Genomic DNA, 14,904 nt, shown 5'->3' with positions numbered 1-14,904 from the left:
TCTGAGCATTAGAAGAACCTCATAGCAGCGAGTCAAATCTGAGAGCAATGTATACAAGGAAAGAGCAGCGAGGGTTACTGTGCTCAGAGGCCTGAAATGTCCTAACTCACATGGCCATGGTCTCCTCTTACTGCTACCAGACATAACATCTTTTCTAAATCCCTTCTAAGGGAAGATTTGTGAATTGTGAAAGAACTGTGGCAAGCAGAGGGCTCGAAGCGTGGACTGCACACTGTGTTGTCGAGTGCCTGGCTGTCAGGCAAACCTTGGCCTTTGGCTTCGTGAGCCTTTATAGGTCTAGAGTCTTCCAGGTGAAGACCACCTTAGTGGGACTCTCACCTACATCATATAAATCGGAGTAGTGCTGCTGATGGGAGCGGGACTGCACTGGTAAGTGCTGGTGGGAGTCAGGTAAGAATAGGGCCTTCTGCTCCCAAGAAGAGAGGGAGGATGCTGGGGTGGAATCATGGGATCACCCTCCAAAGGGTGCCTGGAGACTCCCCAGTCTCAGAAGAGGACTTTAGCACCTCCAATTACAGCATTTGTGCTGCACTGAGCTTCCTGTAAAAGGAGATTACTTTCCCACTGAGCACGGCTTGCGCTGATGCAGACTGAAGAAGAGCGGAACAGCTCCAGTCCGTTACTGGGACTTGCACAAGTGGTACAAGCCGCTCTGGACTGGGGCCTGGTAGAGCTTATTATGCAGAGGGGAAATACGCTCTCTGGCATTTCTAGCCCTTCCCCATAAAACACAACACAACTAAAAAGGCGGTGAAGGACTGGAATGAAAATGTGTAGCCCTTTGTGAACAAACCTTGTTCCTTGCTGCACAGGCTCCCTTAAAGAGAAAAGCTCTGTGTTGCCAAGGATGTGTAACTGGTTTTACTGGTCATCCCTGACCTTACGAGGCTGGGTGGGCTGGCAGATCCTACTGTACTGCCAAAGGGGACAAAACAGACCTCTTGACTTTAATGGGAATGTCTTACTTCCAAACGACCCACATACAGTTAGCAATGCTTCCATTGATGTGAGTCTTCTATAAAAAACCCTCAAGGGAGTGAATTGACTTGAAAGATCTTTCTTCCCCATTTCCTCCATTTACAAATATCACTAAAAAGGTCGGTTCTTTTGGTCTCTCTGGTATGGTGTCCCCCAGCCTCTCCAACCACATAAATAACTCATCACTGCCTGTAATCCCATTGAGCAGCCAATGCCAATTCAGGACCGGTGTTCTTGCAGACATTACAGGACCTCATGCAATACAGCAAAAGGGAATTTTCTAAAAAGTGGGAAATAAAAATGTCACACTAGCAATCACACAACTAGGTCTTCAAGCTCATGATCATTTGAGGCTCTCTGTGTGGTCTAAAATAAAAAGGTTAAAAGATACATAATGTAGTTGTCTTTGTTTTTTGTTTTCTTTTTATACAGAAATCATACACACAGAACTTCAACCTGAAACTTCATAACAAAAAAGTCCACTAATTTAAGGAAAGCATTTTGTTGTGCAAAAAGTCCCTCCCCCCTCCCCTGTTCACATTCATCTACTGAGGGTCTCACACACACACATAAAGTTTCCTTCCAACAGGCGAGTTGGTAAGAAAGAGTCCTCCCTATATACAGTGAATTAGAGAGAAGCTGGATACAGTGCTGGCAAGAGGCATTAGATGATTGCCTCTATCTGGAAGTGTCCATGTTCTCCTCCTTAAAGTTACTGCAGTGCTCTATAACTTTCCTATGGATAAAACAAGGACAAGGAGAAAGGGTTTAGTTTAAAGCTTGTTGCACGACAGTTGCGGGACAGACATGAGAACTGTCCAACAGCTCGATCTCTGTGTAAACGTAGACTATGTGCAGCAGGCAGTCTCTTCTGAGATATGCATCAGCTGGTATTTGTGTCAAAACCAGTATACTCCACTCCTTAGAGCTCACAGTTCATTCCCACGGAATTTCAAGTCATGGTAGTATACAGCCAGATCCATATGTGACCCCCATAACCAAACTGTCAGATAAACTTTGAATCACATCAGGAAACATGTGCATACAGATGTTTGTCATTCCCTCTGCTGTCATCTGTCCCTGCTTTTCCTATTTTTTTCATTTACCATTCCTGCACCGTCCCATCACCATACACAATCTGCCCGTGAGAGTCTTCTGCAGGCTTCAGTCACCTCCAGCGTTTAGCAACCCTTTAGCTGTGGGGAATGCCTGCTGCCCACCCACAAGGAACATGTTCCCAGCCGCTCTCTACATCTCTCTTACATTCATCCTGCAGGTATGAAATCATAACGCTCAGTTTGCCAATGATTAGAAACTGCAGCTGGCTTTTAAAACTGAAAGAATGACTCCAAAGGAAGGTCACGTAACAAAGTAAGTTGGGGAAGCTCAGAAAGGTCATAGACTCTCTTTTGAAAAATCCTCTCATTTTAACTGTGCAGTCAGCAATTTTAGTGACAGGCCAGTATGATTCTGGACAGGGAGCCCACACAAGTATGGAGAATAGTGATGACTGGAGACTATCGGCATAAGAGATGCAATTAGCCATGTGGCTCCCCTGTCCAACAAGCCACTTCTATAACCAATTTGCCCGCCATCCATCAACCCTGAATGGTCTGTGTGTATTGCCCACCCATAAACACCTCTCTAGTCTTCTGTTTTCATCCTCTTTTCCTGCTCTTCTCCTGTGTTCGCTTCTTACCCCTCGTACACATCAGTACAGGCCCTTCTTTGGTAGCCTTACTTGATGTAGAAGAATAAAAACTAAACTAAAGCTAAATTGAATGTTTGATGATAGTGCATTGGTTTCCTACCGGGCCATTTCCTTGGTCTCTTGCCGTGCTGAGGCCATTTTAATCATGTCCTTCAGAAGGGGAATCCCACCTTCTTTGATCAGCAGTGGGCAGTACTTGTCAGCTGCGGAGAAGAGAAAAGAATAAAACAGGTCCTTGTGAGCCTTCACAAGAGTGGTATAAAGGGTGGCAGGAGGGGAAGGAGAAGCCTGTGGCCTGCAAAGCCACAAAACTTTTCTTTTTCATGGAGCCAGCCTGCTAGGGGTGCCCTGGTTGTGAAAACAACAGACCCAAAACGGCTGAGAACATAAGAGCATGACCAGAAGGATCAAAACATTGCAGGAATTTCCTACACACCAAGTCTCATTGTTTCTTGTTTGGCTGTGCTGCCTGGACATTCCTGCATCATTCAAAGAAGGTTCTCTCTACTTACATAGCTAAACTGGGAAGACTTTTTCTGCTAACAAGCTCAGATCCTCAACTTTTACAGTGCAATGGACGTGATTTTGAAAAGGGAACTTACGGTAGACAGAGACCAGGTTATACAGTGCCCAGGTAGCCCAGTGCTGGCTGACTGGGGAGATCCCTTGTGGAAGAAGTCGAAGGATTGGTTCAAATGACCTGCACAGAAATATTGCAAAGTTGTTAAAAATCCAAGAGCTGCTTCTTTCAGCACCTTTGCCACTCAAAGCAATACAAACGGTGCTCATAGATACCATAGCAGTAAATCCATTGGCATGTCAAAGATTCTGGCATCAAAGACTGAGTCTGTGTCACACGGCAATACTGGCAGGCTTACAGGCCCTACCACGTTAGCATAAACATGCTGCCCAGATAAATAGCTGCAACGAATGCAGCTGAGTCCAAGAACTGATTTCCATCCTCTGTCAGTCATTTCCTCACGACAGCTGAAACCCAGCAGCACTGATCTTTCTGTAGATGGGCCAAAGCAAAATTATACCCAGCCAAAGCTGGCTGCTCACGTGCAATGGTTGCTGTGTTTCTTCTGACAACAATAATGTGTCTATACTGTAGAACAGGCACTGGAATGCCAGTCGTTCTGGATCCCTGCCAAGCACTAAGGGAATACGGAGTACCTGATACCCTCTTACAGGAAGGGCTTTGGAGGATTCCACCAGTTGTATTAACCCTTGAAGGGATTTCTGGGAGCTGTGTCTAAATATCCCCCAGAGGAGAGTGAATGCTACAGCAATCCACGTGACTTTCAGAAGGAAACAGACTTAAAGAGGTGCAAAGGACAGTAGTCTCGGAGGAAAATGCTTAGGCAGTCCCAGATAGTCAGATCAAGGGTTTCCTGAACTACGCAATTTCACCAGACACATGCAGGAGAAATTCTGTTGGGCTCCCACACTTCTCCCATAGGAATTGCCAGGCAAGGTGTCCAATTTCAGCAGCCTGTGTGACATGTTTCAAAGGAAGATGTAAAACCCCCACTAAGTATGTCCCTGAGGATGTTTCTCCTTCACTCTAAACAGAGCCTCCATACTGGGCTATACCTCTTCCCTTCTCCCTGTTGCTGCTTGCTTCCTGTGGCAATCCTGGCTCCCAGGCGAGTGGGCCAAACTTTTCTATTCCTCACCTGTAATTGATATTTCTCCTGGAGTTGATATCCCAGCTCTGGATGGCTGCCCACATCCTCTTCACAACTTCCTCTCGGTGGGGCTCACATATACCCCAAGCCTCTGGACCATCAAACATGATATGGGAGAGCACACCACAGGCATTGTAGGATACCTCAATCCCATCTGCTTTGCTCTCCAGCAGGTTGCTGCCAAGAGAGAAGAGATCGTTTAGAGATGCCGATGCACCAGAGGTTTAAAAGTCGCCGGGTGATTCAGGAGCAGAGCTCCAGAGCATTCACCCTGCCCAGCCCAGCTGTTCGTTAGCCAGGCACTCACCTGAACACACTGATGAACTGGGAGGTCATGAGCTGCGGGCGGAGCTCCTTCACCTCTGCTACGTTGCCCAGGAGGCCCAGCATGTTGCGATGCAGCTCCTGTTTCTCTGGGAACTCCTAAGCAAGCAAAGGACAGGATTATACAAAAGGAGGGCTGTGGAGATGCTGAGAACAGGCAACCCTGGAGAAAGATTGTACAGCACACCTAGAAGGGTTGAGTATTTTTGGGCAGTCAGCGATGGCTCTTTAGCAGATGCCAAATGGGATCTCCAGTGTTCAAGATACATGTGAAATGAGAGAATTGAGGCCAGGGCCCATGATTCACTGCTGCTCTACTTAAGGGGGACTGTGTACAAGATGGGAAAAGAGGAAGATGTGTTGAGTGTAAGTTTCTCTGTTCTTCTACTGGTTGGTTGGGTGGATGGATGTGAGAAAGAAGAAAATATGCAAGCTTTTTCTTTTCTCTTTATGCAACATAGGAAGTACTGCTTATAGATTAGCCTAGCCAGGGATCCTGCCCAGGCACCTACATCTCCACTGCTAATGTCAGCATTCCTCTAGAGGAAAGCAGACATACTTACTTTCAAGCACTCCAAGAACAGTTTCATGCCGCTGTAGTTAAGGAACATCTCACAGTTATCAGGGGTCTCATCAGTGATGTTCCAGAGGGCACTCCAGGAGAACTCCATCACCTGATCACACTATAGAGCCGGAGAGAAAGGGACAGAAGTAGAGCTTTGCTAATGTGAGAGCCCAGTGCAAACCAACCACTTGTGTTTCCTCTCTGGTATCACCCTAGATGGCTCCAGACATAAGAAAACCTTGTTATTCATTTTCAACTTGTCAGCAAGTGGGCTTTGTGTTTAATATTTTTGCCTCCCTGTAGCATTCCCCTGCCCTCACCCTGGGATGGGAAATTCTGCAGCATCAGCTGAGATGTCTTGTGTGTGTTAGAGAAGCTGAGCTGGCACTCTGGACTGATCTCCATGCCTAAATCAGATTGAAGAGAAAATACTTTATGTATGCATTTTTGGGGGAAACACTCACCGTTTTATCAGCCAACTTCTTCTGAATCAACTTTAGCATTGTCTGTGGGCAGAGGAAGGGGAAAAGTGAGAAACAGTTCAAGAATCACAGAGCTAAAACTAGCTGCTGTAGCACTGCAGGGCTGGCTACAGCCGATTTGCAGGCTTATGCAGTTTTGATCCTTTGTAGAGAACCTACTTGGTACTTCTTTTTCTAAACCAGTGGGACTGGGTTATGTTCAATGTTGCAAGTATTCACAGAGCTGAACCCTATCACAGTCCCCGAGCTGTCGAGTTTGCAGTCAAGTCAGTTTTGATCTGTATGACAAAGTTTGGAATGTGGTATAACTGCACCAAAACAGTGGCCTCTGCCGTTCTTTGAAAAGGTGAGGGATATGGGTTGACATGAGTTGGGAAGCTGATACAAACTCAGGGAGATGCAGAAGGAGCTAGTCACAAGGTAGTACCGGTTCTGGAAATCATATGATGCGGTGAAGAGGTAAGGTATAAGGTTACCCTGCTTCCCTGCTCTCACAGACAGCCTATCTCTGAGATCATGACTTCCAGTGCTGGTAAGCAAGTAGAAGATGTCACCTGGAGGGGTAGGCTCCAGGAAAGGTTAGCAATGCTAGGACACTAGTTCCCTCCTGTGATACTGTAAGGTTGGATCACTGGCTGGATACGTTTGGTGGACTGCTGCAAGGGAATTGTGCTAGCCTGGGTTAAGGATAAGTAGACACCTTGGGACCATACCAACCATGACAAACCCCATCTTGCCCACAGCTTCTTTATGATCGTTGTCCACCTGGCAGACCAGAGCATTACAGAGGTGTACAGCGATGCGCTGGATAGATTCATCCTGCCGGCTCTGGTTGAGGATGTTCAGCAGCAGCTCGTTGACTCGGCGGTACTGGAACTCCAGCTCCTCAGGAATGCTGAAGTTACACAGTGTCAGGCAGCAGTTTCGCTGTACCTGGGTCAAAAGGAAGCAAACGCTGGGCCAAGTGGCTATGAAACATGGACCCCATCACCTCATGTCTCCTTGCTGCTCGGTACTGAAAGCATCTTCTTGCTTGACTACGACCACTAAAATTTCTGTTACCCTCCTGTCTAGCACTGTGCTTTAGCTGTGCTCTGTCAGTACCCTCTTCTCTCTCGCTGTCACTCTAGTGTCTCACGGCCACACAATCACTCAACGCCCATCACCTTCCAAGCCAGTTCCTCACTGCCTGTAAGCTCTCTATGCAGCAGTCACCATTCTGCAACCCAGCGGCATCAGTGTATAATGTCAGCTGGCTTCCAACATAGTGTATTGGGATAATGTTTCTTTCTGTTGACTCAAAACCCCCAACGCCCGCAGTCAGTGCTGGACATCTGTGCTGCGTGTTGTACACACCCTTTGACCACTATCATCAGATAAAAAGGAGCCTTGCTATAATTACTTTCTTCCCCTTGTTCTGGAGAACATCGTGTGGATAAGGAGCACCCTGCATGTAATCCTCATCACTGAGTGAAGGCAAGGAGCAGATCTGGGCAATAGCTTCTCTGGTGTCTGCCCTGGCTACATCCTGGAGGCTTAGAAGACCCAGATGCTAACACCAGGCTAAAGACAATACAGGGAAGGAGGACATTGGGAGCTGAAGGAGGACATTGGGAGCTGAAGGAGGACATTGGGAGCTGAAGGAGGCTGGGCCGCTCTTACTGTGACTTCCTGGTAGGACTCCATGCCATTCAGCACCACCTGGATGACCTGGCGCCGCAGCTTTACACTCTGCTCCATACGGTACTCGGAGTTGGTCAGGTAGAACAGCGCTGCGCTGCCTGTCACCTGGATGTTTTTGTCATCCTTGTGGCACTTGAGGGCTGTGATCACCAGCTGCAGAGAAGCAACATGAAGCTTCAGTGCCACTGACTTGCTGTTGAATCTTGGAGTGACTGTTATGGCTGTGTGGGGCAAAGACCCTCACAAGCCTGGAAGGAATGCATGGCCCCGGCACTGCAGGAACATGCTTATGAAATAAAGGTACCCAGTTCCATTGCACTACTGGGACTTTCTCCAGAATGGCCTGATATGGTGTCCCAGGGTGAAGAAAAGGCTGGGACTGCAAAATTTCCCTTGTAAGTGTGAGGTAAATGGGACTTACCTGAAGGGCTCGCAGCAGCTGGCTGCAGCGTTCAATACGGGCAATGTCAAAAAGGAGGTTGATGGCCCGGGAAGTGATTTCTGGCCGGTGTTCTGTGTAAGCCTCAATAGCATTCAGGACTTGCTCTTCGTTCTTGTCTCCACTCACCTGGCATGGAGGAACAAAAAGAGTGAGAGGAGAAATGATGAAGGAGGAAAACCAACATGAGAAGGGAACTCTGAGAGTAGACCTGGAAGGTCGAAGGGTACAACTTCCCTCAGCCCTGCTAGTAGGATTAGGCCCAGGATGAGAGCAAAGAGGTTGAGTCACTTCTCAGCCCAGATGGACAAGAAATGGCACCTCTGGGGCAGGAGGATGGTATTCACAAGTAAGATTCCTATTGTCTTATTGCCTTAAACCCTTTTCTTGTAGACACAGACATCCTGGTCATTCAGGCAGGAGGATTTTTCCATGCCCTTCTTTAAGAGGCATGTTTTTTAACCCTTGTGAAAACCATGTGGGGTACAGGTCTTGCCTTCTGGCAGTTTTCCTGCATTATCAAGTAGCTATTGAAAGGTCAGAGCTCAGTTGTCACACCTGAGACCCTAAGAACTCCACTCTACTGGCAGCCAATGATTTTCACATTCTTTTAACTTCCACCAAGCACCTGCTGCCAATATTCTTGTAGCCTCGTTACCTTGTAGGCTGGAATATGCGTCAGGCGGCAGAGAGATGTTTCAAAAAGGCCCAAGAACTGGAGTGGTCGTTTCAGACCCCGGAAGGGAGCAATGCTGCTCTTTGCTGGCTCAATGCTGATTTAAAAAAAAAAACAAAAACAAAAGATCACTCATGTTGCTGCTGTGTTTGTTCAGGTGTCTCCTGCCACAGAGACAGCTATCAGCTCTCCATTCACTCTGACTGTAGTGCTCCATGACTAGAGTAATAGCTACGCTTCAGTTGTATGGCAGTCAGCTTCTCCTAAATATAACATTAGACATTCATCCCCGGTGATCCTGAGTGAAGGGCTAAATGTGCGCAACAGAAACAGCAGTAAAAATTCACGCAGACAGAATGCAGCTTTCCCAGGTAGAATTTGTCCTGGAAATTCACAGCTGGGATGAACATTTCCTTTGTGGATTTCACTGATTCAAACTACCTGCAAACTGGACAGTGTGTCATCTGATAGATACGTTAGTCTGCTTCTGTGATCACTCAAGAACACTAGTTCTGCTGCCATGTTCCTTACTGACCAAGAGCCAGTATTTTTTTTTTCACCAGCGTGGGTGGAAAGGAGACAGTACTCTCCCACTTGTTTGCTTTTGTTCAGTAAGCACTCGGGGAACAGAAGGGCAGAGTTCTTTGCTGATCTGGAAAACCAGACCTCTAGGTATGCCCCTACTGAGGTGCACCAGGATTTTCAAAGGTTGATCCACTCAGCATCCAGGTCAAATCTGAAAATATGCCTTTAGATTCTACGTTCCTAAAACACACAGCCCTCCTATGAACATTGATGTATTGATTCAGTGTAGAAATGTTCTGTCTTGGAAGAGCCTGGATTTCAGTGAGGGTAGGAACGTTTTGTGTAGAAAATGTGTAAAAGGCTTCGGAGTCCTTTCAGAAGAAATATAAACCACTGCAAGAGATCCCTAGGAGAATGTGTGTGGAAAAGAACTGCTGAAATACTTCTTCAGGTATGTATGGGAGGCAGATAGGATGAATTCTTTATTACTCTTAACAGTCCTTACATGTGTCACATACAAGAATCAGAGCTGATTCCCATACCAGTCTTCAGCATCAGGAGAAACTAGCACAGCTAAATCCTGCTTTTTAGATTAATTAGACCTACAGAATTTGGAAGCTTAGGAGAGGGAACTGTTCTTAATTCATCTTTGACTGATCTATCCATCCAAGCAGACCTCAGTAATTGCTGTTCCCTTACCTTGTCTGGCCCATCTTCTCCTCCATGCTTGGGATAGTGCAGTTCTCCAGCATGGTGTGCCCTGAGATATCGAGCGAAGTGAGGTTCACCAAGTTTTCCACAAACAGGTTTAGAACCCGCCGGGTCAGCTTGAATTTGTAATAACTGGACAGATGGTCTCGGGAGATATCCAAGTGCCTGCAAATGACAGAGAGGAGCTCAGAGCCTGGAAAGCATTAGGTGGGGCTTCTGCCTCTCTACCAGAGGAAGATGACAAGCCAAGTCTGATTATTATTATTTATTTATTATTATTATTATTATTATTTCCTTCACAAGATACAGGAATGTGGTTCTGTAGGATCTGGCAGCAGGATCTGGCCCTGTGTCTAACCAAAGCACACAGATATCTGGTAGAGGTCTACTTAGAATGGAGCACAATTAATCATTTGGCCACACATCACAAAGGAAATTGCTCCAGGCTCAGGAATTGCTTTTCCCAAGCTCCATCACAGCAGCCACCTGAGCATTTCTGCCTGGTGATTAAGATGCACTAGAGAATCTTCGCATCCACAGAAACCTGTGGTGCCTCATCCCGCAAATTAAGTTACACAAGTTTTTGTCTGCTTCCCCGGTCTTCTATTTTTTCCACCCCAGGCTATTACACTGCCCTGATTTCATTTATCTTCAGGTATTTAAATGCTTAAGCTTTGGGGAAACCCTGATGCTAAGGGAGTGGTGGGACAAACTGAGCAGCCACCATGTGCAGGTGGGGTCCCTTACAGGACAGGGGCTGCTTGTGCCTGCTGAGCAGTAGCTAAGACCCTTGGGAGAGCCTTTTCTAAACTGCCTAAGAGAGGAGCCAACATCCCACTCACAGAAGTGTCTTCCACCCGTTGTAGACCGAGTTTCATTGCAAATCACTGGGAGTTTAAGTACTTGGATTAAGAAAATTTTATCCAGGACGTTCCCCGAGGCTCCTAGGTCATATGTTAACGTGGTACCCCCTAGTGTCTGCAGTCAGTAGAGATGATACTACAGCCATTGCAAAGAATCCTTTGCGTGAATAGTAAGGCCCTCCTCTTTGGCTTGGAAAGTCTTGGATCCCTTTCCTGATACCACCGTGCAGCTTGAATAGCAATTGTCTCAACTCTGTTTCAGGAAGTCGTTTCACTGTCAACATGGCTAGGTCAGGAGTGCCTATTTATTTACACTGCTTTTTCCCTTGGTCGCACCATCCATACACAGTGTGCTTCCACAGAGCACAGCCAGCGACAGTCTGAGCTCAGAGTTTTTCCTAGTTTTACCTCAGAGCCGCGCTTAAACTTTGGACATTCCTGTTTGACAAGTGGTTTGGAGGACTGAGTTTCACAGTGTGATTATCGCTGTATATGTACACATCTGTAGTAATTTTTTTGGCATTTCTCAGGTAGTCAGCTGTTCTTTTTTGTTTGGCTGGGGGGCAGGGTTGGTTTTGTTTTGGTTTGTTTTTTTTTCTTTTTTTGGTGTGTGCGGTTGTGGTGTGTGGGGTTTTTTTGGGGGGTGTGTGTTGTTTTTTGTTTTTCCAAGAGGGAGTTTCTGCTAAGTGGTGTCCTTTTGCAAGCAAAATGCAGGCTGGCTTTAGACGTGTCAGACATGAATAGTGAGTCAATGAGAGAGCCTGTGCATGGGAAGGTTTATAACTTGAAACCAGCAGTGGGTGGCTCTCCATTAGCAGGCAAGTAGACCGTTCCTAAAAGACCTTTCCCTATCAGTGGGAAAAGGGTAAACAAGGAAGAACAGATCTGCTGACCTGAGCTTGCGAAGCTGTGCGATCACTTGGATGTGCTCCTCTGAAAGGTCCATGTTGTAAAGCACTAAGGAAACCAGACTGTCCTTCCACTGGGTCAGAAATCCCACATCATTCAGCTGGATCCCAGAGAGATCAAGAGCTGCAAGGGAGGCCAAAGGCCGAAGCAACGTCTCCACATTTACCCCTTCGATCAAGCGGCCCAGGTTCAGGAAGCGCAAGCGGCTAAAGCCTTCAAAAGTAAAGTCCTTGACCAAGACCTGGCGAGTGGGGTTCACCAAACAGTCATCTTCACAGCCTCCAGGGTTCTCCTCCTCATAGAAGATATTACAGCAGCCGAAGAGGCTCAGGGAGATAAGTGTGTGGCTGAAGCTCACCAAGGTTTGCAGACTCTTGGCTGTCAGCTTCTCACAGTTAGTCAAGTAGAGCTCAACAAGATCCTGGAAGATGGGAAATCAAAGTTAGAAATATTTCACAGGTAGAGTGCCCACCCTATTTGCTACACCACCTCCCACTGGGAGAGCCTGCGACCACATATCACCAAACTTGACCAGTGTCCCCATCCCATTCCCTACAGTGGCTTTGGGAGCTGAGAAGGGAGAAGCTGAGTTTCTCCCAAAGAAAATTTGGATGGTGAAGGATGGGGTCTTGGGAATCTCCGGGTGCTTGGGATTCTAGCTGGTGCCCATGCAGCAATGCTGCTATGTGAAGTGGCAGCTGGAAGCTATCAGTGCAATACCACCTGCTTCCTGATGGCTTCCAGGTCCTGGTCCTGCACAATCTGTTCCCGCAAGTGGATCCGAGCTAGCCTGGTACTCCGGGGATCTGAGAACAGGGTGAAGAAGCTTTCATGGGGTTCAAAGATGCTGTCCGTCTTCACCAACTCCACGTACCTATATTGGGGCAATGGTGTTAGCACAGCACGACACAAAGGCTCAGCTACAGTTCTAGCACCTTCACTGGTTATGAGAAAATGTGACCAAGCGTGTAAGCACATGCAGACTCCCTCCTGATCATCCAGAATAGCCTTTGGGGTAATTGGAGCTGGCCTATTACCTCTTCTTGCACAGAACTAATAATCCTTACAAAAATCTCAGGCAAAGATTTGTGCAAGGTCATATGTGTGTGTGAGCAAACTGGATTCTGGCAAGCACAGACTCCAGGATTTTTTTTTCCCCCTAGCTGTTTAAAGCTAGTAATTTGATTTTTCATTTTCAGAAAATTAGCTGGCCAAAGTTCTCTGCCAGACTTTGTGGGCAGAGTTCAGCCAAGAGAGACAGTGATAGCCAAATTATAAATCCCTGGAAACAGGTTGCTTTGTAAAGCTATGGGAGCAGCAGCCTTAAAATTTAACATCTGTTAGCACTTTGCACTCTTATTTTTCTGGTTTGAGAGAGCTGTAATGCTTCAGTGGTGGGAAATGGGAAGGCTCCTTTGTTGCTTACTGATGTTCTTGGAAGAAGCAGTGACTGTTTGTTTCATTCTGGGTTTACCTATGTGGAAATGGTGATTTCCACAGAAACTAGGATGATATAGAGCAGTACAATAACCCCTGGGGACACCTCCTTCCGAAGTTAATGCAAATCCTTATTTCCAATATGAGGATCAATTGGAAAAAAACAGCCCTATGAATTCTTCCCCATTTTTTCTTCCCCTTTTATCCCTTCCCATACTCCCCCTTCCCTGGGCTCCCGGCTCCTTCCCAAACCAGGCAACAGCTTCTCCACAGGCCTGAAACGTACTCATTGACAAGTTTGTCACAAATCTCGCTTGGCAAGAAGATGTCAGGATGGAGCCGGAGAGTTTCGTTGTCCAGTAGGTAGCAGAGAGTCCCCTCCAAGTTGCGAAGGCAATAATCTGTGCACAAGGTCATTAGTGACTCGGGGCTATCGGATGCCATCTTGAGGGAAGTTATGGGAAGGAAGCTTTTGATTCAGTAGATCCTTTCCTCAAATGAAGTTCCAGGATGAGTTTACAGGGACATCAGGACAGCTATAAGCAGAAGGGGGGAAAAAGATGTATTGAGAAAGGCACATTGGCAAGCGTCCCGCAAAGCTGTTGTACCAGCAGGATGTTGATATTTGCATTTACAGCTCATCGCTTGCTGACCTCAAATGAACCTGCAGCATTTTGGCCTCTGGCAGTATGCCCTTAATTCCTTGGTATCCCCACCCCCAGGGGACACTGCAGGAATGAGTTAACATGAAACATGTTTGGAAATGAGGCTACACGGCAAGAAAATGTTTCCTCATTGCCAGGGTTATCTGGCTGACAAAGGCCCTCTGAAAGAGAAGTGGCAGAAACCACACTGCGTGGTTTCCTTCAAAGTGGGCTGGATAAACCACAAGAAAGTTTACTGTCAGGATGACCCTTTGTATAGTCCCAGTGGGATCTGGTGGCCCCATATCTCGCGCCTATAATTCCGTTTGCCATCATTCCAAGTGAAATTTCATGTTCAAGCTAAATGTTTTTATGTAGCGCCAAGCCAGAAGCTTCACGCAAGTCCTTGAACTAGACCGTGAAGTGGATCAGAAGCCAGAGGGAAACATGCAGACTGGTTTGGCTTCCCTTTCAGTGCAGTGTAAAACGAGGTTTATGCATATGCCGGACCTGTAGCTCCCTGGGACTTGCTCACCCAAACCATTTCAAAGCTGTCACAAAAAAGTATGAGTGACTGACCTGGAAAAAGGCAAGACACTTCTGCCCTGCTTCATTTTTAGTACAGGATAAAGGATAGGTGAGACAAATAATTAGGGGAAGCTATTCCTGTCTATTTTCTTATTTGAAAAATCTCATGGCTCTAGTATTAAGACTGGCTCACTGGCACTGAAGGAGGGCTTGCTGGAGCCTTGGAGGTGTTTAGCAGAAGTGACTGAAGACCAACAACGCCATTTCAAAGGGTCAAATCGCGTTAGAAGCAACCCTAATGCGAACCCTTCTATATATTTCCATGGGCACGCAAAAATTGTGTTGAAATGTTTATTTCTGATGTAAAATCTGTGTCTTATCAAGAAGTATGTCCCTGCTGGCAGTGAGAATACCAGTGCTGTGGAGTCAGTTATTCTCCTCTGCGCCACAGCTGAGCAGCCATTGCTGGGGAAGCTGTTGCAAAACGTCCTGAACTATATTCCATTTCTGATCTTTATCCTGCAGCTGCGAACATCAGGACACTTGTCTGTGGCTCCAGCTCTCTGCTTCTCTAAAGCCTCCGGTGCTCTCTCTTTCCTTCATTCCTGCAGTATCAGTGCAAGACAGAAAAGTTTAACTCTGTTTCCTCACTTTAATCACTATCCCCAAAGGCACCCGGGGTGGATCAGGCACCTTCCCTCCTCCCCCTTCAGATGC

The 14,904-nt window shown here is 46.7% G+C and overlaps 1 protein-coding gene across 1 annotated transcript; it reads right to left on the bottom strand.

The window, feature by feature from the left end:
* Positions 1–1,174: 1,174 nt before the first annotated feature.
* Positions 1,175–13,553, bottom strand: ZER1 (zyg-11 related, cell cycle regulator). The gene is made up of 15 exons (XM_009580204.1): positions 13,302–13,553; positions 12,302–12,452; positions 11,563–11,999; positions 9,795–9,971; positions 8,553–8,667; positions 7,877–8,023; positions 7,435–7,608; positions 6,490–6,705; positions 5,755–5,796; positions 5,289–5,408; positions 4,709–4,824; positions 4,390–4,578; positions 3,313–3,410; positions 2,811–2,913; positions 1,175–1,735 (listed from the first exon to the last, which is right to left on the bottom strand). The coding sequence occupies exons 1-15, from the start codon at positions 13,457–13,459 to the stop codon at positions 1,678–1,680; spliced, it is 2,301 nt and encodes a 766-aa protein (XP_009578499.1). The 5' UTR covers positions 13,460–13,553; the 3' UTR covers positions 1,175–1,677.
* Between the last annotated feature and the right edge of the window lie 1,351 nt (positions 13,554–14,904).

The sequence above is a fragment of the Fulmarus glacialis genome, unplaced genomic scaffold (assembly GCF_000690835.1).
Source record: "Fulmarus glacialis isolate BGI_N327 unplaced genomic scaffold, ASM69083v1 scaffold17876, whole genome shotgun sequence".
Taxonomy (NCBI): Eukaryota; Metazoa; Chordata; class Aves; order Procellariiformes; family Procellariidae; genus Fulmarus; species Fulmarus glacialis.
Note: the sequence above shows the minus strand (reverse complement) of the source record. Positions and strands in the feature narration are given on the sequence as shown.

Coding starts and splice junctions, on each gene's coding strand:
- ZER1 (XM_009580204.1), bottom strand. CDS start 13,459: ATGGCATCCGATAGCCCCGAGTCACTAATGACCTTGTGCACAGATTAT. Junction 6,706..7,434: donor AGTCCTACCAGGAAGTCACA/GTAAGAGCGGCC, acceptor CTTTTGACCCAG/GTACAGCGAAACTGCTGCCT. Junction 5,409..5,754: donor AGAAGTTGGCTGATAAAACG/GTGAGTGTTTCC, acceptor CCGGCTCTATAG/TGTGATCAGGTGATGGAGTT.